The sequence below is a fragment of the Chelon labrosus genome (genome assembly GCF_963514085.1).
Source record: "Chelon labrosus genome assembly, chromosome: 2".
Taxonomy (NCBI): domain Eukaryota; kingdom Metazoa; phylum Chordata; class Actinopteri; order Mugiliformes; family Mugilidae; genus Chelon; species Chelon labrosus.
The window spans coordinates 13469524-13495985 of NC_140338.1; the positions used below are offsets into that span (position 1 = coordinate 13469524).

At 42.8% G+C, this 26462-nt stretch overlaps 1 protein-coding gene across 1 annotated transcript in view; it reads right to left on the minus strand.

Annotated features, from left to right (window-relative positions):
- Positions 1 to 26462, minus strand: part of LOC311496872 (protein sidekick-1-like) — a 127878-nt gene that overhangs the window by 85289 nt on the left and 16127 nt on the right. Inside the window, exon 4 of the mRNA XM_084556889.1 lies at positions 14494 to 14627. Coding sequence (XP_084413015.1) covers positions 14494 to 14627 — 134 coding nt within the window. The remainder of the gene's footprint in view (positions 1 to 14493; positions 14628 to 26462) is intronic.

Here is a 26462-nt window from a genome sequence, read left to right on the forward strand (position 1 = left end):
CTCTTGGATTCCTTCCGTTAGAGCCAAATCCAGTCTTTGGCTCGGATTCTTCTTCCTTCCGTGAGTGTGGACTCGGGAAGGTTAAATCGTCTGCTGTCTACCTGTCTGTACAAAACACTAGCACCAGTTGACCTTTCCAATTTACCATGTCAATCATGCCCACACACGCTCAGTCAGTACGCACTGGCCGGTCTCCCATACACGTTCAGGTAAAAGTTGGTGTCAATCATCCTGGTAGGAATCCCCGAATGTCACCAGGTTTTAACATTCTCTTTGCTGACTGTCTGGAAAGAGTCAGTTTATCCACAGCTTTTCTCTCTGTGCAGCCTATTCCTTCCCTTTAACGCTGAATTAATTCTCTCTTAAATCTCTTAAGACTTAAGGTTTATTTGTGCCCAAACAGATTCCGACGCTCAAATGTGCACTTGAGATAAAAACCCACCAATTTCCTTGTTAAACATTACCTCTTACCAACTCAAGAGCCAAACAAAAAACACAGAAATGAGAGAATGAATGTTGAAATTCATAACATCCATCCACACAAAGAAACAAGATGCAAGAGTAAAGCAAAATAATAAATGAAACGAACCTAAAACACGGGAGTAGCATGTAATGAAAAAAGGAGATAGATGCAGACGTTCAAATTATACCGTGAGCTTAATGACGGCATAAAAAAGAAACATCATCTCCAATTCAAAAGAAGAATACTGCTTTTGCTCCAGTGATAGGAGGAAGAGAACAGATAGGAAGCCTCTGATGCAGGAGAAAATGAAGGATATTAAAAGGCAAGTGAGGGATGAAAGACAAGTCTTACAGAGGGGGAAGTTGAAGTCAAAAGGTGTTAGTCAAAGAGGCGTTAATGTGATGCAGCTGTGTCTGGTTCTCCTGTCCTGTGCCTACCACCTCAGGGTGAAATGCCAGATGGAGAAGGGACCGTGAGAGACAAGAGCAGGAGATGCATCATTACTAAACCAGGATGTTTCCCCCTTTTTTTCTTTTTCTCATCCAGAACGCTGCAGGGCTATCCCCTATCCCCTGCTTCATTCTCACCAGTTCTATTGAAGAAATGTTGTCGTAAGTAAATAAGGGTCCTATACTGTATAAGAAGATACTGAATTTGAAGTGCCTCTTTTAAAAACAAGAGGTTTTCCTGCTTTTGATGCGGTTCAGCCGTTTACTACACAGCAGTGGGTGAAGGGACAAGTCCTAGAGGAATATGACAGATCAGCGGAGGGTAACATGTCCTGCTTTCCTTGGGCAGTTCCTTGAAGACTAAGACACACGCTCACAGGAGTAGAATAAAAAAATATGAATTCTTTATTGAGATTTTATTGATCCGCTTTGGGAAACCCCCCGTGAAGAAAACCATGCCACAGCGTGCACAGGAAGATGTTCACGGTACACAGTACTATCTCAAAGGATACGAGTTCAAATTATTTTTATTATCACTGTTTTCCAGTTAAGGCACTTTCAAACTATCCCAGACTAAAGGTCGCGATCTAAACTTTGGCAGTTAGTCAGAATCAATGGACCTACTTTGTACGGTGAGACAGTGACGGTACATCTGTCTTAGAGCACTGCAGACAATCTGCAGCTGCTCTTGGGTTTCATGACCTTCTAATGCAAAGGTCAAACCTTACTCATTGTTTTGAGAAATATTTAAAACAAGAGAAGAGTTGGCAACATATATCTCTGCTTGGGCCTGTTTCCCCCTATTAATTTTAGATACGGTTCACAAGGCTGACTGACATGCCTCAAAGTCGACATCAAAAAGGCTCATACAGACTCCAGCCAAGACTTGGCTCAGCCCATCTCACACAGGTTAGTTGTTACTGTCTATAAGCATTAGTACTCTAAATAATTGTTGGAACAAGTATAGACCAAGCTTCCATTTAACTTATTTCCATTTGACTTTAATAACCACAATCCCATAGTCAATGACAGCTGGGATAGGCTCCAGTCCCTCCGCGAACCTCCGGAGGACAAGCGGTTACAGAAGACGAATGAATGATAAATAACAAGCCAAGGAGTTCAAGGTTCATTATTATTAGGAAAGTGAAAAGCAACAAAGACTGTTAAGACATTCTACACACTACCAGAAAGAAGCACGTATAGGCCAATTGATGAAACCAAGAAGACAACACACTGAGCAATGGTTAGGCCATCACACTTGCATAATCAGGCCACTGACTTAAGTCTACAAGATCATAAATTCTTGAGTTTGCCTTGCAAAGTTATAGTCCAAATGGAAAAGATTAAGAAACTGAGGGGGATGACTGAAAATAGGTGATATCAGATTGAAACAAACAACAATCATAATGTGTGTTCTGACCATTAGTGTATAAAATGGCAGAAAATATTGCAAAATGTTCATGAGTATTATTCATACCCCTCAGTGACCCCTTGAAAGCATTTGTTTAGTCACAACACTAAAACTTTTAAAAAGTCATTTCAAAGTGACGACAAGTAGAAAAGCAGCCTCCTCCCATTTGAGAAGCTAATTTTCTCACAACAATTAAATGCTCCAGTGGAGAAAACAGAAGAGATTTGATAATTATTGTTCAATGCCTCACCTGACAATGCCATTTTGTTTCCCTGAATGTATTGTATTCTGATTAAATGCAAACTAAGACATGCCAAACTGTCGTGTGTGCTGGCCTCTTGCTGCAACTAAGAAAGGCCGATCTTATTTTTCTAAATGTTGACAGACTTGGCTTCTACCTGTGTAAGATCAGGTTTGTGTGCCTGTGTTGTTATGTCTGGGTATATATATAAAGTGATTCCTCAGAGGGGCAAGAACAGTTAGGGTCTGTGTCTGATTAATGGTTTAATTGATTAAGAGGCTCAGAGATTGATTAGTTGGGCCTGGCTATAACAGATTCATTAGAACAGTGATAGATCAGTGCGATCTGACTGCAGCTGTTCCGCCTGGCTTCGGACAGCACGGCCTGTTAATGGACATCATCTGTCTATCTGTGGACCACAATATGTCCACATGCAGACTGCTGCCAGGGAGTGTGTGTAGGACACGTGGTGGTGGTGGCACACATCTCTTCTTTTCTTCAATCACTCCAAACAACCAGGCAGGGGAGGAGGGAGTGGCAGGGAAGTAAGTAGGGATGAGAAGGAAGGAGGAGAGAGGCGGAAACTATTTTTGGATTAAAGGCCCTGTTGATCTATTCCTGTTTTCAGCATCCCCTCTCAATCTTCAACTTTTACACTCTGCCTCTCCTTCCTTCCTATCCATCTCTATCGTCCTCAAAGGTTTCCCAGTTTGCACTCTCTCTGCTCACCTCTTCTGCCTTGACTTTCTCCGGTACCTGATCCCTTTCTGTGCCCGTGTCTTCTCTGCTTGGCCTCGTCTCCCATCTTTCTTTACGTCTCCTTTCCCTAATTCTGTGCGAGTACTTTGTTTGCACTGAAATCCAGAAAGAAACACTGCCTTACGTCCACACATAACACGGCGGTACGGAGGACTAACACATAAGCACACACACACGCGCTTCTAGACGGCTACATGTGCGTATTTACGGATGTGAAACGTGGCTGCGCTTCAGCGAGGAATGAACAAATGAAGACGGCTCTGCAAAAAGCGCCTCCCACACAGTCGTTCTGAACATGGTGTCAACTGAGCTCAAAGTAGCTAATGAACATATGGGGTATATATACCGTATGTAATTGTGTATCAGTGGGAATTTGAGTAAATGTGAATCTGTGACTTTAATGGCGTAGAAAATAAATCTGACAAATCTCTCACCGACTTCTGGTTAATGCCTGGAGTTTAGCTTGACAAAACACCTACAGTTCCTTGACAACTAAGCAAATTCCATCTGTTGAAGTGAGAAATAGTTCTTTGAATTGAAACTGTTTGGTCAGCTGCTGTTTCCAAGGTAAATAATGAGCTGACAAGTCATCCAGCGCGTGTATTTCTTTGTACAGTCTTGAAGTCACTCGGAGGATGAAATGGGTGTCAGAAAGAAGCATTATCTTTACTTAACTTAGGTATATTCACTGAGAGCGGTGTAATAAATCAAAATTCTTTAACATGTCACAGCAGTCAACTTGTATGGGATGCAGTAAATGGAAAATCAAGACGAACTGTATGTACGAGCAATGTCTCACCAGGTATTAAAGGCTTTACAGACACAATATAAGCAGCTTATTTTGCACATTAAAGTCAATAATGTGTATGGTACTGGTTATCATCTTAAAATGAATGGATGAAATTTATTTGTTTCTCAGAACACTTAGATTCATTCATTCATTTTCTATACCCGGTTATTCCTGTTAAGGGTCACGGGGGTCTGCTGGAGCCTATCCCAGCTGTCATCGGGCGAGAGGCAGGGGTACACCCTGGACAGGTCGCCAGTCCATCGCAGGGCTAACACAGAGAGACAGACAACCATTCACACTCACACGCACACCTACGGCCAATTTAGAATCACCAATTAATGAGCACCATCTTTGGACGGTGGGAAGAAGCCGGAGTACCCGGAGAGAACCTACGCAGACACAGGGAGAACATGCAAACTCCACACAGAGAGGCCCAGTCAGCCCATGGATTCCATGGATGTGAGGCATCAGTGCTAACCACCTCGCCAGTGTGCCGCCCCAGAGCACTTAGAGTGACTTTAAACAGGTTCAGGTTTATACTAATGAAGAAGCATTTGCTGCAGTTTGATGTAAAAACACTCTGATGGTCAAACTGGTCCTCATGAAGACAGCTGTACAAGGACAAACAAATCTAATTTATTGGCCATGTGCATGTGTTCACATACAAGCAATTTGTTCTCTACATTTAACCAGTGAGCACACTTGGAGCATTGTTCAGCATCTGGATAGCAGCTTTAGTTATGTGCACCTCATGGACATAGAGGGGGTTTGAACCAGTGACCTCATAGTACCACAGAAGGAACCTATTAGTGAACAACCTTCTTTACCTGCAGAGCCACAGGAGCAATTAACCAGTTTCTTAATTTAAATGACATAAAATACAAATATTCATAACATGTAAGAAAACTGTATTGTACTGTACACACACACACACACACACACACACACACACACACACACACAAAACAGAAATAAAGCAACCAATGACACACTGACCTCAGCCTCTTTGTCCCCTCCACTCTACCACTGAACACATTTGCCTTCCTCATCATCTCTCCTCCTATTTACCTATACTTTATCTTTCTTCTCCTTCAATTTAATCTTTCATTTGCCACCCTCCTCCATCAGGCTCCAGCTCCGTTTCACTCCCCTCAATCTCTCTTTTTCTCCTCTACGCCTATTGCTTCAAATTAACATCTGCTGACTGGCCTGCTACCCCAATAACCTGTTATGCCCAGCAGGAAGCTCTGACAAACAGAGACAATCAGCGTATTTGCATTCACAGTAATATGCCATTTATATTCCGGGTCCTCTGAAAAGTGTTTATGAAAACCCTGAATATAGCCAGTATATGCTACTACAAGCAGGCGTATGAATGGCACCCTCCGTTGGGTAGCTCCCCTTGGAGTCACGGAGCCTCGCACATTTTCACACAATGACCAAATTGAAGCGCTTGCTACCGAGCGCTGTGGGAAAACTGGAAAAACGTCTGCCTTCATCTGCATGGCGTCCGACATGAAGCCTTAGCTGGAATTCTATTCAGAATATAAATGTTAATGCACACTCACTCACTCACTGACTGACTGACACACACACGCACACAGTCTTGGGTTGCGGGCGGCGTTAACGACAACTGTGTGACTGACAGGATCATTAAAAGCACTAGCACAATGCTACTTATCTGTGCACTTGACACCTCATTGAGTATATAGTGTGTGTTTCGTGTGTGCTTGTGCATTTAATTTCCTTAGGGAGTTGAGATGGTATTTGTCTGGAGATGCGCATTAGTCAACCTCAACTACGTTTCCGCCTTCTTTCTCCAAAATAACAACGCCGTCGTCCATCCAGACCCAACTCTGCTTGCTATATTAAACACTGCTGCCCTTCCTCTTCAATTCAACGGGAATTGTTCCATTTCCTTCACTCCACTAATGTATACTCAAAACCGACAAACCAAAAACCAAAATGAGCTACTGTCAAAATAATCTTCTTAAATGATCTAATTACTACAACCTTCACCAACTTACCCTCAGAATAATTAAGAGCTGAATCGATGCTTTCAGCAAGCTTCTTCATTTTAGACTGTGAAATACAAATAATATATAATTTATTTCTAAGATAGTCAAGCTACCATATTAACTGTTGGCTTACTCAGGCAACTGGTCTTTTATAAATTTAGCAAAGATGACATATGTATCATTTAAAGGTCCTTTTGGGGTATGTTTGAAAGATATGTTCAAACACTCCCATAAAAGAGTCCTTCCAGATCCGTTTGTTTACCCTCGCTGCCACTGCACACAGTCCACCCTGGCTGAAACGCCACTCACTTATAGATTTACAGATTTGACAACAACCTGTGCCGTGCAGTAAACAATGTCGGCAGGAACCCATGTCAGACTAAAACTTTCCGAGCGTCTACTTGCTCTTGGCCTCTTCACCTCCACACCACCTGCTCATTCATTGATTCTTAGAACCATCCAGCGTCTTTTGTCGGTTTCCTTATCCGACTCCTACTCTCTCACTACATCTCTTATTTTCTGCCCTCTTTTTGTCAAGGTCTATTGACTTTTCTATTTGTGAATGGAGGAGCATTTAAGGACAGTTTGAGTAGGTGTGTGCATCTACAAAGCGCTCTGTCAAAGCTCCATATATGGGCACCTATTCCACTCAGTGCGTCCATGCCGTAAAACACACTTGCAATTAAATCCACAACTAGGTTGAACAAGTAGAGCATCCACGCAGAGGCGCACAGTTGCTTGTAACTCTGACAAGAGTCTATGGCTCAGTTTCTTGTCCATCCTTCCATCACTCCATCTCTCTGTCTGTACACTGGGGTTTTAATTATAGAAGCATAGAGGAGCCTCATTACACCCAGAGAGAGGGGACTGAGAGAGACAGAAATGAGGGAGACGGAGGATACAGGCAGACAGAGAGGGAGATGGGGATCAAGAGAAAGAAATCTGATCTCTTTGCAACTGAAATATTGAATATAATAATTCCAGACACAACCCGTTGTAGCGGGAATTAATCAAAGCACAGATTCATTAGCCAAGCCTCTTTATCAAAACCAGTGAGTATTAGTGCCTATTTGTATGATTATGCATGTGTGTGCTCCACATCTTCAGACTTCAAATTACCAGACTTCCAATACAAAGGAGATCATTGTAGTCTTAATGTATCCTCGTACAAGGTTAGATCTCTCAAATTAACCAAGCGAGCACATGGTAATAGATGTATCATGTTAGATGAATAATGTGTGTGCGATATTGGTATCCATACTCCAAGGTTTACATGCTAATAAACGCACCACAGAGAATCCTGTGCCCTTCAGGGTTGGTTATCTGCTGGTTGTCTAACTGGCATGTGGAGAGGTTGGTGTATATTCAGAGAGCAAACCTGTTATGGCCAGTCCCCTGAAACAACAAGGCTTGTTGGGCACTTGTGAGTACCTACCGGGACCAGACATGAACTGGCAACAGAGTAACAGAGGTGAGCTGGAACAAATCTGATCCTGGGGGCTACCACCTCACAGGCCTTAAAGGATTGACTGCAAACGGTTTGCTGCCAGATACCACAAGATATCTTCAAAGGCCTTATCGAGTTGAAGCTGTTTCGGAGGCACTCGAGGGCCCAGTAGCATTTTAGCCTGTTGTGGATCATAATGTTTTGGCCATCAGTGCGAAGGATTTATTCCAGCATTTCACTTGTGACTAAAATATCATCTCTAGTACCTCAGAAAATAATACAACTACTGCCTCAAGTGTTGGTTTTGCATGCAAAATGGTTTAGGGAAAGTGCCATCCACGCTTTCTTGAATGATAGAGGAGACTTACTGACACAACGCTTTTGAGTTACAAATGAAACTAATTTGCTCCACAACAACAAAAAGGAAGCTTTCTGGTACATCTAGCCATGTAATATTTGAGAGCACTCTCAGATGGTCACAGAATATGGGCTGCTGTGCAAGAATTTGGAGTTGCCTGAACACACTGTGCGTCTGAAGCACATGTGGCGTTGTCTTTGGTGCTACGGCTTCAAAAGAACCTATTTAAATCTGTTTTCTGCACCAAGTGCTGTATCTGGTTGCCTTAAAACAAAAGCATGCACAAATAACAAGACCAAAATAAGTTTCTGGCCCTGCTGAAAGCTGCTTGCTGTTTTCACTGATACTCTTCTGCACAGCTACGCTGGGAACATAACACCTGGTGCGATCAGAGCGAGGAATCTGCATCAACCAGAAGCAGAAGATGAGTAGGGCTGCAGCTTCTTTTTTATTCATTCAGCGCATACACCGCCTCCCACCAAAATGAAAAATGTCCGCCTCAATTTCTCAAAATCCAAGGTGTCTTTGTTTCCTTGTTCAACAACTATGCAACAAAGAGAAAAGTAGCAACTCCTCCACATTTGAGAAACAAGACTACCGGTGAACCAAGAGGCTCTCCTGTACATTCTGGGCTCTCACTGTGGTAACACACCTCACCACCTTCGGCGCCGAACATAAAAAATAAAAATCTCATTACTGTGATTATTTCATCTATATCTTATCTTTTAACACCATCTTACACAAAATCAAATTAAAATGTGCCCTTTTTATCAGAGAGCTGCTGCTGTTGCCAATTATAGCACAGAACTCACTAAAAAGATTCTCAACACCGAAAGGCCCTATTAGCTAATAAGAGAAAAAACCAACAGACAAAATCTGAGTGTATCCGTGAAATCTCTGAGCCATTTTCATCTCGCTGTTAAATAAAGAATATTGGCAGCTGCTTCGAAACATTGCCATATTTTCTGCTGGTAATTAATTAAACGCAGCCATATGAGAGGGAGGGGGAGAGGGGGAAAGAAGATTTAGTGTCACCGTTCAGTGCCTACACCTGCGCTAGGATCAGAAGGTGGTGGATGGCTGCGCAGCATCCAATGTGGTGTTTGTTTTGTTTTTTGGGGTCACCAGCCAAAAAGTCTGAGAGAGAGTCACCGCTCCACACGTCTGTCTGTATTCTTCGCTCACCGGTTCCACTGAAATCTCCCGAGATATAATCCCTAACCAACACCAGAGGCTGCAGACTGTCTACTCACGTAGAGCACAGCGAGGCAGATTGTGGCACGGATCATTACGTTGCCATGTTGGCTAGAAAGGTTTCTATGGCGTTCCTTGAAGCCCACCAAGGCATGATGCAGCAAAATGTAAAACACTTTGAGCGCACGAAGAGCACTGCAACACTGACAGCAAACAAGCAGACGGGGGATTCTCTGACTCTAGTTTTAAGCTTTTAAATGAGGGTTGGCAGGTGTCGGGGTCTGTGACACTATGACACACTACGACACACAAAAGAAAGCGCATACTGCAGTCACACAAACATTCCATCTCACAAAAAAAAAAAAAAACACAATCACACACTCACTCTCCAGGGACACTAAAATACCTCCAATTAGATGCGCCACAGAGCAACTGGGATGGGACCTGGAGCAAAGACACACACACACACACACAGACACACACACACACACAGCTGAAGCAACACATATACAGCTACACACATGCACAAAAAGATCCACAGCAGGTTCTCGTTTAAGAGTCAGTGATGTGGAAAGGAAACATCTGGAAGGGAGGGAAGACAATTAGAGAAAGAAACAAATGACACAAAGACACCCCCGTACACAAAACAACAACACAAGCGCTGTTGCTGGAAAACACACTCTCACATGAGCACATAACACTGTTAATAAAATACTTCAGAAGTTTTTAAGTGAAACTTTGTCATGTCTTTTTTTCTTCTTTCATATATATATATATATATATATATATATATATATATATATATATATATATATATATATATACTCTCTTAAATGACACCTCGAGTGAGTCTCTAGGTTATCCCGAGGTCAGCTGAGTCTATTCATCAGCTCCTGACAAACGCCACTCTGTCACTTCTCCGGGCCCCGGGGCCACAAACCCCGCTTGATGGAGGAACAGGGAAAGAGGATAAACGGAAGAAATGGAGTGATGTAAAATGGCAGACACCAGGGGAGAGTCCAACAGGAGACGTAATCAAACTCAGACAGGCTCTCCTCCAATCACCGAGCCGAGGTAATCAAACTCAGACTCCCACACCCTCCCCCAATACGCACATACAATGAATGATTAAGGTTATGAAAGGGTATGAGGTTAGTGTACAGTGCAGTGAAGCACTTGGAGCCAGTCCCTCCCTTAGCTCTGTTCGGTGTTACGTTTGCATCATGGTCTCGTCTTGTCACCTCTCTGTGTGATTGCTCCTCTATATTTGTGCTCTATTCAGCAACATCACAGTACACAGTGCTTGAGAAAATGACTGCCTACCACCCCTGTTCTTTATTCGGATGGATATGTTCTATAATGCAAATCATTACTGTGCAGAACTATGAAGGAAATTTTCAAACAGCTGCTTCCATCTTTCTTGTATTCGAGAGACCTTATTTCTAGGGACTTTGTTGGCAGGAGTTTGAATTAACTCCTGCCAGTGCAGTAATTACGGAGGTACAGTACGGTACGCAGCGCACTTGGAATGTGGGATTTTACACAAAGAGATCAGTTCACGAGTTAGCTTGTGAGAAAGAAACTATGAAAAAGTCTTCTGTGCTTTCTGGAGGGAGTCTGGTTCAGGCTGACATGACCTAGGTGACACCACTTAGAGTGTTTCTCTGAGAGCTGAAACAATAGCTTTCAACTTAAAGTGACTGTGTGGATTTAGAGTCAGTAAGAGAATTTACGATGCAGTCAGGTCTAACTAACAGGTCTAAAAGATGCCATTAACTGCATTTAGGGTCAGGACATATTGGCCTCTATTGACTTCTTGAAAAATCCGTGTCTTGTTTTGTGCTTCTAATTTTACTGAAGTAAAATCTGGGGTACTCTGTCTGTTAAAATGAAGCACTCTGTATGCATGTGATAGTTTAAGCTATTTTTGCAGTTCAGCATTTATTAACAAGTGTGACATTACTGCCTTCCCTCTAGAGTAGATAAAGGCAGCTGATCAACTATTGAGCCCAAAGCTGAGATACCACTTAAAGTGCCACAGTAATTATAAGCACAGTATGTACCGTACACGTCAGCTACAATCTCCTACTCTCTCTCTTCTTCTCCTCATCTTCCTTGTTATACTTTTTTTCTTCTCTCCATCGATAGCCTGCATACCTTCTTCTCACCTCTCCTGTCGTTATAGACACAAAATCCACAGATGTGGGATCAAAATGTTTTTTATCTCAGGATGCCTGGCATCTAAAACAATGCCTTGCGTCTCTATTCTATGCGTTTGATGATGACCAAGTATGCAGAGACTTGTATAGATTTGTACCATTGTGTGCATGTGTATTTGCACGTCTATGAGCGTGAGTCTCCAAACCGATCTCTTTGGGGATATTTTGCTGCTCTAATGGTCTGATGTACAAATCTACAAAGACCTCCACTGCTGTGGAAAGGAACAGAAGCACACAGACACGCGCGCTCTCCTGGGCAAGAGGGAGACTGACTGCTGTTTTGATTGACAGGCTGAGGTGTGTGTGGGTGTGTTTGAGTGTGTGTGTAAGATAGAAAAGAGTGGTGGAGATGATTGCAGGTATGCATGGAGCTCAGTTAATTAGAGAAGGCCATTAGAGACCTCTTTCTCTACGATGCAAACGTACACACACATAAAGACAATCGAACAAGTGTACACTGTGACTAATGAACCAGAGCCGCACCTTCGGTTTGACCCCCCCTGCTCGGAGTGGCTGCGGAGATGTGATTTGCTGTGTCGACTGTATATTTGGACATCTCGCGCCCCTTTGAAACTCCACCTCTATCAATCTGTCACACTTAGTCGGCAGTGATGACTGACTGACAGTGTCGTCTGTACTGCCATATGTAGTTGGGTGGTGATAAAAAGCACCGGGAGCTGTTTATTTTAGAGGCAGGCTGTACTTCCAGTGATTACAGAGTGTGACCTCTCACCACGCCGCCGAAGCTGCTATCAATTGTGGCTGTTCCAGCTCGACCACAGATGACAGTTAGTGCTTTTTATTTTCAGCAGTCTGGGCCACACTTACAGGATAGCGGTCAGGGACATGCAGATAATGGATCTGTCAAGTAGGCAGGTCATACAGCTGCCTTTCTACCACTTTTCTCAGCTCTTACAGGCTTTATGGATTAGCCAGAAGGCTCTGACGGTCAGTCGTGACACACCATGAGTGTTGTACGAATGTGACAGCATCTTAACTCTTGGTGTGTGTGAGAGACGTAGGAAACATACAAAACGCTTTCACTGACAACAGGTTGTTGGTTATACAGCCTCATTCGTCTTTTCCCTCTGGTTCCTGTCTCACGAGCACAATGCTTGAATCAAAGTTAGAAAGGGGAGAATACAAAATATGTATCTCATTTAGTCTGGCGGATTTATGAAAAGAAAAAGACAATATTTTTAGAAATGTGACTGACAGCTATGAACTTCTGTTTTCAGATCCTGTACAGGCTGCTTAATGGAATGGAAAGGAGAAAATGGAGAAGACAGGAAATGGAAGGAGGAGATAGGACAGGAAATGGGTAAAAAGAAATAAGAGGTTCAATTTACACGTCTTCATTTATGTGTTGTCTTGTGTCAGCCAGTCCTGTGAACTTCTCATCTCTTCAGTTCACTTTAATTTAATCTCAATTGGCCCGAATGGATTTTTTTTCCCCTTACATTTTATGTGAGCAAACTTTGCTGATATATATCATTAAAGGGTTCAGTGTGTGCCGCTATGTGCCCACTTTACTGTCTTAAATCCAAATTGCTAATCAACTATTTGTTTTTTCTTAACATAGACCTGGCACTGATCACTTCTTGAACAGTAGTTAGATGTGTGGTGGAACAATCTAACATCTTCCCACTTTCCTACCTGCAAGAGCAGTTAGAGGACTGACTAAAACAAAAATCAATCTGTTGTTTCCACGTTTCATTGTTTGCAATCTAACATCCTTTCCGTATTTTTTGCTCTTTGGTTTGTGTCCCTCCATTTTTATTTAATTCCCTGCTCTTCTATTCCTCCCCAGTGTCAATAACAAATAACTGAATCAAATATGCCTTTATATAGCAAAGGATATTTACCCAGGAAATGTTTACTGTAGGAATAACACACCTATAAACAGAAACACACACCAACAAGTGCACGTAGAATGTTTATGGTCGAGACTGATCAGTGAAGCCTAACTATACCCTTACCATTCCTAAAAACGCCCAGGGGAGCTTTTCATGCTGACAGCTGTAACAAGGTACTGCGCCTATATTTATGTGATTGCGTGTGTGTGTCTGTGTGTGTGTGTGTGTGTGTGCATTCGTGACAAAGGATGCCAAAGGATACAACCCCGTAAAGCGAATCTAATTAAAACTATATACAGCCACAAGGGACAGAGCGCTCCCTCCCTGCCTCTGACTCTCATTTAACCGTAGTGAGCACTTCAACTGAAGGACTGTTAGACAGTGGAGTCAATCCTCTGGCCTCCGAGGAGAAGAGATATAGAGAGGAGCGTACAGCAATAAAGAGATTTGGCGATAAAGACCGTGACAGAGGCGGGAACACAGAAAGGGGGTGAAATTCATCAAATTTTGCAGTCCTTTGAGTGAAGCGTCCAAAATGAACAAGAAAATGCTTGTCATTCAGAACAGTGAGCAGCATGTCGGTATGGATATAGCCTGTACAGTAGAGTTACTTAATGATTGCATTTTGAGTTGCGTTTGGCTCTTAAGTGACAAACCACAGGCCAAAATAAAACGGGTCTGTTGTCAGACTGAGTTCAAGTAAAGGGTGATCATAAGTGGATGGTGTTCATTTGTTAACACCACCATCTGAGCTTCTTTAATAAAACAACCTAGTCTCATTATGTATTTATTTTTTTTTTTTTAATCGTATCAATAATTCAAGCATGGAGTCAGGACCTCCAGTATTTCAATTGGCAACTAATAATGAGTGCACAGCACAAAGTAGTTTTTCTAATTTGTCAGATACATCTTTAATCAACAGTTCGTATCTTCTGCTGCTAATCTCATTTTCAGGTTGTAGCTACTTTACGGGTTGTCAGCAGTAATTAGGCTGCCACTCAGAAGCGCCTCCTGGGCCAAGCTATGAGCGCTGATTTCATCTGAATACTGGAGTTTTGGCTTTTTTTTTTTCTTTTTTTTTGTGGTAAACAGGATTCAGGACTATTAAAATGACACCAAGCCTCAACCCCAACGATAACACAGAGAATCTAATCAAGCTCCTTGAAGCCGGTTAAAAAACTTCAAATAAAGATCAAGCAGAAACGACTGGGGAACAGTAATCCTCTTGCTGCACACTTTATTCGTAATTAAACCAAAATCAAATCTTTTCATCAAAACGTTTCTTTACCTGAGATGCTCAGGTAGACCGCGGGACTCGTCACGTTCTCTCCTGTCATCTCGTTTACCGCTTCGACATAGTAACGTCCTGCGTCTGTCGCAGTTGTTGCCAAGACGACCAGCTGATTGTCCAAAGCGATTGCTCTGTAGGGCAGAAACACAACACACATACACCAAGGATTTAGATAACACGGTAACGACATCCAACAAAGTGAAACGTGCCTCCTTCCAGCGTTGCGCCGTCTGAGACAGGAACACTGCTCAAACTAAGACACTGTCAAGGGGAGAGTATTTGGTACATGGATCATTTAGAATTCATAAGGGGGAAGGAAACATTGAATACAAGCATCAGAAAGGAAAGAGGATTCAGAGAGCTTAAATAAAGCTCTCCTCCTGTCTCAGATTGATATGTAGCTCATTTTGTGTATCTGGCTGTTCTTGTTGTTTGTGTATTGTCTTCTGTTCTTCCTTCTTAACACTGATCCAACCTCACCCCCCCCCCCCTTGTACCAGGAGCAATCAATATGGCCCAAGCATGCAGTACGCTGCTACGCGAGCACGCACCATCACAAACACACGAAATCTAAAACTGTTCTCACTCGAGCACACACAGATAAGAAGCACTCACTTACAAACAGATTTTATGTTGCTTTTCAGGGGGGAATAATAGGAAGAGCTGGCTTTGGAGGGAGAGGCGGCAGAACGTGAGGCAGTCGAGGAGAGGAAAAAAAAATAAACACTCGTAGCTCAGATTTTCATGTGTTTGAACTTGTCGGTCTGGAAACAGATGCTGTAAGGAAGGAAGCGCAGGGTGATGTTTTCAGCGATACGACTTGTGTTCTCCGCATGTTGTTAGAGGACGGAAATCCCCCACAATATTCTAACCGGGTGAGCCGACGCTGAAACAAAATCAATATGACCAAAGGGAGAATAAATCACGTTAAAGTGAGATGACTGTCTTTCATTCCAGCAGGCTCAGTCCGTTTCTGTGGCTCCTGCTACACACACGCACCGTATGATGGGCTCTTCTCACTGAAGAGCCCTGTGGGGAAAAAAAGTTTTTTGGCTACATAAATAAAACAGTCACAGAAGAAAAGACTACAGCTGTGAATACTGGAGGTTTACATACATTTTTTATGTGGAAAAGGCTTACATGTGGTAAGCCATTAGTTGGATAAACAACATCTGCATGCGGGTGCGCTTGAAAGATTTGTGAATTTCGCTGGGAGCATTGTTCAGTAGTGCTAAACTTGCTTATGACAAGCTGAATCGATGCCATACCAAAACGCTCTACCGATAACGCCGTTAAACAATTCGGAGTAATAATCACAAATGTTAACATAGCTGGTAGGAGAAGAGAAGAGAAGAGAAGAGAAGAGAAGAGAAGAGACACAAAGTATCGCGGGGTTGTTTGACAACTCTTCCCCAAAACACACTCGCACACAGACAGAAATCCTCAGGTCTAATTTTATTCATGTGATTTCCCAGGAGAACATCCACAAGAGCCAGAGTATCAACCCCAGCTCTGACACTCCGTTAGTGTGACTGTACGCCTGCGTTGCTTTCGGTGTGTGTTAGTGCTTTAAACCACATCTCACTGCCTGAAATAACCAAACCTTTCTCCTGTTTCCTCTCGCTTTTTCTACAGCAGGGATGGTTTATGCTTCCTCAACAAGGTCTACAACGCCCCGCCCCATTTTATCAGCCTGTTTTACCCGGCACATGCCGATTAATAGGCAGCGAAGGCACGCTCGCACTTGCCTACAGTGTCTGAGGAAGGAGAGGGCCTGGGAGGTTGAGGGAATCTAAATCCACCAAGTTAACATTCAAAGTCAAAGGAGCTCAGTGGGCGGGAGTGTAAGAACGCAGTAAGACCAATTAAGATAGCATATTAACATCTAAGCATTTGTTGAGTTAAAAGAAATTTTCACGTGGTTTCTTTCCTCATTTACATATCCCATTTATATGTACTATTTACATGTGAAATTACTTGTGATGACATAGGCTGATGGCTACAGAGATTTGCTTCATGCTTTTCATTTGTTCCAAATTGGGAGGTCTCAGGCTTCATTTCCAATTAAATCTTCACATGGAACTTTCATATCGAAAAGCAACAGAAGGGGGTGAAAAAAAAAGAAATATGCCAATAAGGAGTCAGGCAACAGAGATTAGAGGACCACAATCCATTTAGAATTCCCTTCAAAAAATAATAAAATGTCCTGAGTCGTTCTGAGTAGCTGGAGGGTGGTTACACAATCTCATCCTGAGAGTTACAATATAGTCAGACACACACGCAGGCATACAAATAGGCACGCACGAGGTCAGCGTACGTGCGTTTGTTTGTTTTTTCCCAGCCTGCCTGACTATACGGTGTTGTTGACGCTTAATGTAACTTAACATGTGAATTCAACATGTGCCTTTCGGCTCTCTTTTAGGTCTATATTTAATTAAACTGGACAAAATATTTCAGGCTTTTAATTAAAGACAAACCCAATTGTAAAACTGTGCATGACTTTGAATGCGTATGTGTGTATGAAAGCCAGTGTCTCCCAAGGCAGAAGAAATTAAATACAGCAATCAGCTCCATCCTACCCTCTTCTCCTTCTGCATTCCTCTCTGTATCTTTCAACCCCCCCAATCAAATAATAATAAAAAAAATAAAAAAAACCTCTCTGACTCATTCTCTGAAATCCCATTTTCCACTCTCACTCAGATTACAATCTGCACATTTCTGTCTCGGTTTCTTCTAATTTTCTTTGCATCTATCTGTCTTTCACACGACCCTCCCCCCTCCCTCCATATAGCAGCCCACCCCTCCCCTCCCCTCTTTTACCCCTCACTTCTCTAACTAAAGCACCAAGCCAGATTGGTCTTTCATTTAAGTGCCTGGCCCCAAGACCTAATAAACACTTACGGGTGTCCGCAATGCAACACCGACTGCTCAACACACACACACACACACACATCCAAGTGTGCCAAGAGCTAATTAGCACACACATGTCGCGGGCCAGAGGATGAGTGAGCGAGTCACTGTGAAAACGTGTGTGTCTCTTTTATATGTACAGTTTTAAGTGTGTGTGTGTGTGTGTGTGTGTGTGTGTGTGTTTGCGTCAGGCCGGGGGACTGACTCTCCTGCCAACAGAGCCCACCCCGTCCCTGTCTGCCCTCCTCCTCTGCCTCCGATAGGCAGCGTGCCACCTTCTTAAACCACAATGCCTCCGACACACACCGAGGCTCGGGGTGGTGGAGGAGTGCGGCGGCAGGGCAGAAGGAGGGATACTCCACTGTAAACCGAGTCCAGACAGCCGGCTTTTTGGCAGCTTCATCTCCAAAGCGAGTGCCAGCCAGCCGCCCACACGTTACACTGCAATGCATACACACACCTACTCACACAGGCAATAGCACAGTTGGAACCATTCACTGCGCCTTGCAGCCGTTTTGACCGGATGTTTACTTTGTTGTGTAAGTCGGCGGACACATGAATACTTTCTCTGTGGGAATGATTGATGGTTAACGTACGCCGCTTCGTATCTGCTGAATGCTACATTGTGTCACCGTGTGTGGACCTGTGTAAATCCCGCTTAAGTGTTTTTCAAGCCGGGTATTTTGTTATTACAAACTTTACATTGAGCTGAGGTATTCAAACTTTTTAAGCATTCCTGCCCTCAAAATTGCCTGTCAGCTTGAGTTGTGGCATGCTGTCCTCTATCCCAAAGTAATTGGTAACTATAAAGCTCAGCCACAGAGAGTGCACTGTTTTGACTGCAAAGAGGAGGTGGAAGCTTCCGTGCCCTATTCATCAATATGCTACGATAGCTTTTATGTTTGCCGTGTGTTTTCCTTCATCTGCACAACTACGAACAAAAGCTGTCATAAAACACACGCAGCAATGCTAATAACCACGATCCCACCATTACAGCATATGCTTTTAGTATTATGACTGGCATTTATTCTTTTCGTATTTATAGATCCTCAATGTGGATGGAGATTCATGTGTGGCTTTATGTAAGTCTTTCAATACATTTTTTTTATAACTTCTTTGGACTGTATTTGAGCTTGGCTGTTTTAGTTGGCTTGGATGCACACTGATTTAGATTGAACACAAAGCTAGTAGATGAATGCCTGCCAGCAGCTTCTGTAGTGGTATTTTTGGGCAAACTAAGCACAAAGAGAAGCTGGGACTCTCAGATGATATAAGGTATGGTTTAGTCTACTGTAGTGCAACAGTAAAGAGTGAGGAAGAATTAGAAAGGACCGTTGATAGTGGCAGGAGAAAAACAACCAGAACTAAAGTTTCTTACAATAGTCAGATGTAGTTTCGGGAAAAAAATGATAGATGTGTTTTTATAATGGGATTAAACGCTTTAACTGAGTTAAGACTGAGAACTGGACCGCTGCCAGTGGCTCTTGACATGCTGCTGCCAGTAGCTTGACAGTGACAGCTTCAGTGATTTCCCATGCATAGCTGAAATGAACTTATTGTTAACACAGCCTGGGGTTGGAGATTTATTTTACAGTATATTTGCTGAACATTCGTTAATCCCTTCGCTCAAATGCAAAGGCTCAAAAATGTATCTTTAAAAAAACATTTGTTTCCAATTGCTAAAATGTTTAACCTACAGGCTAAATTAAGTTTTAAAAGTTTTGTTGAATAATTGTGTCATTTTTGCTGCTTTAAAAGGGGATGTTTGTTCTGCATGACACTAAAGACGCGCAGTCAAAAAAAAGCATCAGTGTGTTTTCACGGCTGTCACACAGCTTGACTGCTGCTAGCATACCTTCAGCAAGTCCCATTAAGTAAATGGTCTTTCACTTTTGGTGCTCACAGCACTTTACAGTCACAGTGACACATCTACCCAGTCGTCCAAACATGCGCACACACACATTCGCTCACCAGTGTCAATCACTGGAAGCAACGTGTGGTTGAGTGTCTTGCTCAGGGACACTTCGGAGAGCGCAGTGGAACGATCTGCTAACCCTCTGGTCGATCCGCAACCCGCTCTATCTACTGAGCCACAGCCGCCCGAATGGAAGCAATCTGAGTAACAGGTCAGAAGTGCACTTGGGCAGTTGTACCAAACTTGTTCTAAATGAATCCCTCAAACACTTAAAGCATGAAAAGTCTGCTAGTCTTGTATCTTGCAATCAACAAAAGGGAGAAAACAAAACATCTGCAACACAACTCCTCACATCTCCATAATGAGCTTGTTGGAGCTGAACCAAATGAGGGGAAATAATAGAGTGGGACTGCTGATGCATTACAAATGTGCATCAACAATTCTGAAGGCCTGGATTTAGTCGAGCTCAATTAAATTACGGCCAAAATATTTTGGACCAAATTAAAATGATGAAAGAGTAACATTGACGTTTATTAAGGGCACCCGTTGGACACATCCACAGCCACATGATTAGACCAAAACGCATGTGGCCTGAATTATAAGAACAGCCAAACTAAGCAAATAGACATTGCAGCCGTATGATTAAACAACCGAAAATGAACCATGGCATTATGCTGGTTAGGTCTGACTCATTCATTGTTGCCAGGTCAGTCCAAATGTTGCTGGACGGGGTTGAGGTCAGGTCAAACTGAAAAACTGAGTATTTATGGACTTGGCTTCATCGAATCTTTTGGCTTACCCCAAAGAGGTTTTAGCCAGAGCCAAAGGGATATCACCAGCACCAGACTCATGAGAACTGACTACGTGAAATGCAATTCAAATCCTCAGAGAATGTGTTAACTAGCAGCTTCTCAAACAACTGTTGGACAAGCAGAGCTCTCGTCCGCAGAGCAATATTTTACACAAGAAAACTGGTGCTGGATAAGCCACATTGTTTTGATCGCTCCACTGTGAAGCAGGCGCTAATGGGATCTCAGCTTTACTGTCCAGAATTAGGCTGTAGGACTCTCTGGGTGGTTTTAACACTAGTAGTATATCTCAACTCAAATTCATTTACCACTGAGGATCAAAATATTGAAGTGTGGGCAGAGAAGAACTAATATAAAGCATGGTATGTTTCACCTAGAATCCACCTTTTGTGGGGTGAGGGTTACAAGAGTAATGGACACTAATGTGTTGGTGAGAGATTTTAACAACCCATTCACTGACTCACAAAACATTTCCCTACCTTAAGCCCGACACACTCTGCAGCTCCGTGACTTGTAATTAACGCAGTGCCTAAATCACTGGCTCCCATCCTCAATCACCTTTACAGTTTCTTCAAACGGTCAAACGGACACAGAAAAGGAGACCTTACTGTGGTCACTCAATAGCTTGGCCAGTTGCCACAGCCAGTAAGTCCTTCATAAAAATACGCACACACTCACAGAAACCGCATGCTCACACACACATAGTTGGGTATCCTTGTGAACACACAGCCTAGGGCCTTCAGTCCGAGAGTAATTGGTGTGTGTATATGAGAGAGAGAGAGGAAGAACGAGAGAGTAGGAGTTAGAGAAGGCTGCTGGACAGACTGCATTTGTTTAATGTCCCCTGGCATGGCCTGGGGGACAGGCAGGGAGAAGTGGAAAGGCAACGGCACAGGAAGGGAAAGCAAAGCAGGGCAAGGGTGAGATGGAGGCAGGAAGAGAGGTGAGAGGGATGAGGCTACATACTGCGTAAATAAAGGAGGAGTCTTTTTTTCTGTCCACTAGCTGTTTGTTCAGGTCCATGAATCACTTTCTTCCTACTTCTGTTTTACATCTGCGAGTCTCTGCGCCATTCACATACAGGCAGTTATTCACATACGCACACAGAAAAGCTTTTCATGGTATAAATATCTGTCATAACAGGTCACATATTAAAGCTACAGCACAAGACCACATTCTTCTCACAAGGAGACTGGATGGATGGTAGCAACTCCTTATATATGTGTGTGTGCGTGTGTGAGTGTGTGCGTGCATGCGTGTGCAGCTGAGTGTTGTAGTCCCATTAGGTGGATGGATCTCCAGACGAATGGCTATTATCCTAATTAGCACTAATTATGTCTGCTTCCAATTAACCACACAACTGGCGGTGACTTCTCTCACTGTCTTTCCGTCTCATGCTCGCTCTCTTTCCGTCTTCCTCTCAGCCATACCCACCTTAAACACAGCCTCTCCCAGCTGCTCAGCTACAGGGAGCAGATAATCCACACACTTGAAAATTAGCCATCATTTTCCAATTCTGGTTCATGCGGTTATTTGAACCTGACTCAAGACCCCATGATTTATTTTCTGCTTTTACAACGGAGAATACATTTTGTGAACGTCTCTTCACGCATATTTCTTTTCATAGATTGCCGTTGCTTACAAGAAGCAGGGATTAAACGGTGCAGGGTGCAGATTTGACTTCCAGAACTGACTTGTTGGCTCAACCTCAAACAGTTTCAGACCGTACTGACACTTTAAGAGATATCGTTGCCTTTTTGGGGGAGCAAAACGGTGCATGAAGTGGTTGACGAGTCAGGTAAAGCCCTAATTAGACAACCTACACGCACACTGATGCAAAAATAATAATAATAATAAGGTAAATTAAATGTTATAAGGTAGTCACTAATTTAACATCACCAACAATGGACTAATTAAAACAAAGACAATCTCAATGTAACCTTACAATGACTGCAAAGTTGTATAACACTGTTTAAAATTTCATGAGGCATAATCACACTCTGTCCATTGTCCACTTCTTACATCTGTGGATGGTTGTATATACTGTATATACACAAAGGGTCACAGTGAATCACAGTCACACATTGCTGCTGAAATGTAGACAAATTGCTTCCTGTTGCTTTAAAGGTCAGTAGCGGGAGCAGTGAGTAAACAAGCTTAATTCTCCCGCTTGATTATCAACACCAATACAACCAGACAGTTACAGCATCTCCTGTAAAACAGGGGTTTTTAACTGATAAACTTGTTACCATGGTGATAGGAAATCAATGCAACACACACACACACAACAAAAGATTCTGCCTACAGGAGAAAAACATTTTAATTTGCATTATACCGTCACAAACATACACGTTTGATCCCCCGGCGTGCACAAAGCCTGCTGCTACATTGTCAGTGAATGCATCACTCAAGCTGACCTGTTCCTTCCACAAAAGCCACGCACAGCGACACAGATTGCTGTGTCTGTTTGCTTGAAAGTGGGAAAACATTTGAGAGCACAAACGCAGGACACGAGCATGAGATTGAAACAACTCTAAATAAAAGGCTCAGTACACCGTGGCCAGGGTTGAGCAGCACATACTCTGTGAGTGTCACTGATATAAACCTAATGAAATTCTCCTTCTTATGTGCATTTAAATTAAGAATGAAAAAGTGTGTCACATGAAAACCGCAAAAACATTAAAAAGAACATGCATGAAAGGGTGTGTGATTTTCTGAGGACCGTGCAAGCTTCTTCCCCAAAACAGCTTCATACCAAATTGCAGCGTGCCACCTGCTCAGCATAAACGCTAGTAAATGCTACTTCTCAGCCCCAACTCCACCTACTGTGGTGAAAGCAGTTTGCTTGGAGCCTGAAAATTGCCCAAGAGACACAAGTGCAAAATGGATGGATTGACATAAACGTGAATGCACAAAATTAGAGGTCTTTGTGAGTGTGAAGAACGCGCGCGAGCCTCGTTGTGTGTGCTGACGTACGTATGCCTGTGTGCCCGCCTGAGCGAGTGCATGTATTTGTTATGGTACGCTGTAATTATCTCAGCCAAGGTGATAATGATGAATGGGAAACCTGTGGCACGACCCAGAAGAGAGGAGGAGAGAAAGCAGAGTTTTGTACGATAAGAATAGCTAAGTGTTTGAAGTAAAAAACAGGGGACATTGGGTCGCCATCTTAAACAGTGGGAATGCATTTATTTCTTGACTTAAGCTCCAAGTCCTAAACACAAGGCTCCCATGTGAATACACGAGCAAAGAGGTTAGCACACGGAAAGCCAGAGTGTAATTTCCCGAGAGTAGGAAGTGCTAAAATGCAGTCTTTATTTTTGTAAGTGGGAGGAATGAAACGTGTGACCTTCTGCTTATTGATCCAGCTCTCTGATCTCGAGGATGTAATCTTTTGGCTCTGATATTAACCAGTCAATCAGCATTATGTTCTTTTTCGTCTGGCTATCCCGGGGATGTTTGGCTTAGGAAATCTAAGATGGCGGCCAAATGCGGCCGAAGATAACCTCTAAAGACAGAAGTGTACATTCAGCGTGCTTAGCATTTCCTTAAACCTTTTTCTTAGATTGTCTCGTCTGTGTCTCCTGTGGTAATCACCTGCCAGCTTCTAACAGAGTGTCAAACCCAAACCACCATCAGTCACTCTTCAGTGCACTGTGTAATCTCTCGTTCATTCTCCCCTTTGGTTTCTCTCCTTCTGTTTGGTCGATAGGTTAAGAACTCTTTCCAATGACGTGTGTGTGTATATGAGGTATGTGTATGTGTGTGTCATGAGTATGCATGTGTGTGTACAGTCTGGTCAGTGATGGATGTGTGCGTGGCAGGTAATTAAAAGTGTGATTAGTGGATAATTAAAAGAGGTCCCTGTCTTTGGAATATTTAACGACTTCAGACAGAGGACGCGCTAATACGCGCGCGCACACACTCAAGCTGGAAGGTGGGAGTGTGTTGGTTCAGACAGTAATGGGGGAATAATGATTCTTGAGATGATAAAGGATATACGCAGGGAGACACAAGTAGGGAGGAAAAGAAGATAAAAAGAGGAAGAGAATGAGGCAGAGGAGCAGATCAGATATAGACAAAAGACACTGCACCTTTCAAAGATACGCATCCGTGAAATTAATCATCATCAGCATGAGCCACACAGACCGGTCACAAAAAACACAGCCACACACTTCTCTCTGTCTCTGTCTTTCCTGTCGGTCTTTTAGTGATCAGCTCGGGCACAAGCAGATGCTCTCTGGCAGACACGGAAAGATGAGCACAGAATCAGTAAATCCAGATCCTACAGGCGTAAACACACATGGAAACAGCGGCGTTGTACGTGTAAAGGAATTAGAACTCGTTTTACACCTGGATTTATAACGCGATCACAGCCCATATTTAACTGGCAGGTATTTGAATGTGACGTCTGCAGCGGGACTTGGAAGGAGTCTTTACGCAGACTTTTAAGTAGGTTTTGAGGTGATAAAACAACAGCCGTGCTCTGTGAGATTGTACTTAACAACAGTAAATGCTATCTTTAGACCGGTGATAACGACAATCACCAGTCTGTGTTTAGCAAGAATAATGGTTCCTGCATTCACAGTCGGTACTTTAACTTGTGCTAATCAACAGCCAACTCTACAACAGAGACTAATAGCAATGGCATTAGTTTTGCAAGAAAACGCAAAATTCTACTGAGCCTATTTTCATTTTCATTTGACAGCGACGCATGAAACCAGCGTTATTATAATTCCTTCAGACGATGGAATGAACGAGGTACCAACAGTTGAAGAAATATTCTAATCTTAAAATGCCAAGCTGCTACCAGGCACTAAAGAAAAAGTCAGACAGTCATCAGTGTGCTTCATCTTTTTTGAGACAGCAGATGTCTGTCACACATTTTACGGCAAACCAACAGTTATTTTATCCAATAATCTTTATTGAGACGGCGAACTAACCAGCGTAAGTCAACACTGCACTCCTATGCATAACTTAAAACAAACGTAATAGGTATGGGGTTATTTAATATGACTCTCCAGTTGGAAAAAGGTCATCTTTGTTCTATAGGCGTGTAGTTTCTGCCACAGAAAATGTGTTTTCAGCTGCTGGTGATGCTGCTACTGCACCCTGATCAAAGTGCATGGCACACTTTATAATGACTCATAACCAGTCTACACCACGTCTTCACATGGTATCTGAACACTCAGTACGAACTGCATTTATCTGATGCTGAAGAAAATAGCGGCTTTACAAATCCTGACATCTTAATACAGGGGCCAGGGATCTCAGTGAATGTAAACGATGCCCTAATAGGGATGGTGACAGAACATAAAGCATGTTTATAATGGTACAGGAAAATCGCAGCTATGATTATTTGTTTGATTTGGCTTTGAGAGTAAAATCGTTGCAGTTAATAGTTACATATTTTGCAATTGCGATGCAGTCATCTGTATCACGCTCCTGCAGTTTATAGAGCTTTTTTTGTTTTTAACCCGCCTCCTCCTTCTCTTCCCCCTCCTGCTGCTCGCCACCCTCCCTGTAGTGTGCGAGCCAGAGTAAGCCTCTGTCATTTGGGAGAGTCATTAAGTACAGCCTCAGAGTTAATGTCTCTTCTGTTTGCTGCTTTTGAAAAGTTTTCTTTTGTACCTTAGTGGTTTGGGAAGGGAAGAAGACAGCGAATTTGGAACACATTTGTCTGCCTGCGTACACACATCTGTCCTTAACTTCCGCACATCTGTCCTTAACTTGGGCCCCCAGCTAAAGGGCAGATGCAAGGAGTCTAAAATCTAGCCGCTATATCTAGCCAGACATTGAGGCTGCTATCTCAGCAAACAATAAATAAATCTGTCCACTGGCTGGGATCTGAAAATAATATCTCTATCAACTCTAAAATATCTACTCTTCTGCGTCAGGATAAAAGAGAAAGGTATTTTATTACCCTGTGGCAAATGTGTGGGTTTACCTCTATCTTATAGATTCGGAAAATACATCAATAGTTTAAAACAAAGCTCCAACAAATTGCTCTACGTGTAATAAGCTATGAATATTCATGGTTCGACAGCAGGCCCAAAAGTGCTGTCTTCATAATGCAATTCTTTCTGACTGCACCTTGACAATGAATAATATTACCAGAAAATGCAATGCAATTAAAGCAACCCCCTTGTTCCCTGTCTCCCTTTGCTACAAGTGTCGCTCCCCCACCCCCAAGAAGTACAGTGATAACATTAAAAATTAACCAAGTCATCTGATTTCTTTACTGCAAAATTCATGCATAGTAGTGTGGTGGTAGGACAAGTTGCCTCTGGGCATTTTTTAGCAGAAGCCAGCCTTTTGCAAGCTGCTAAAAT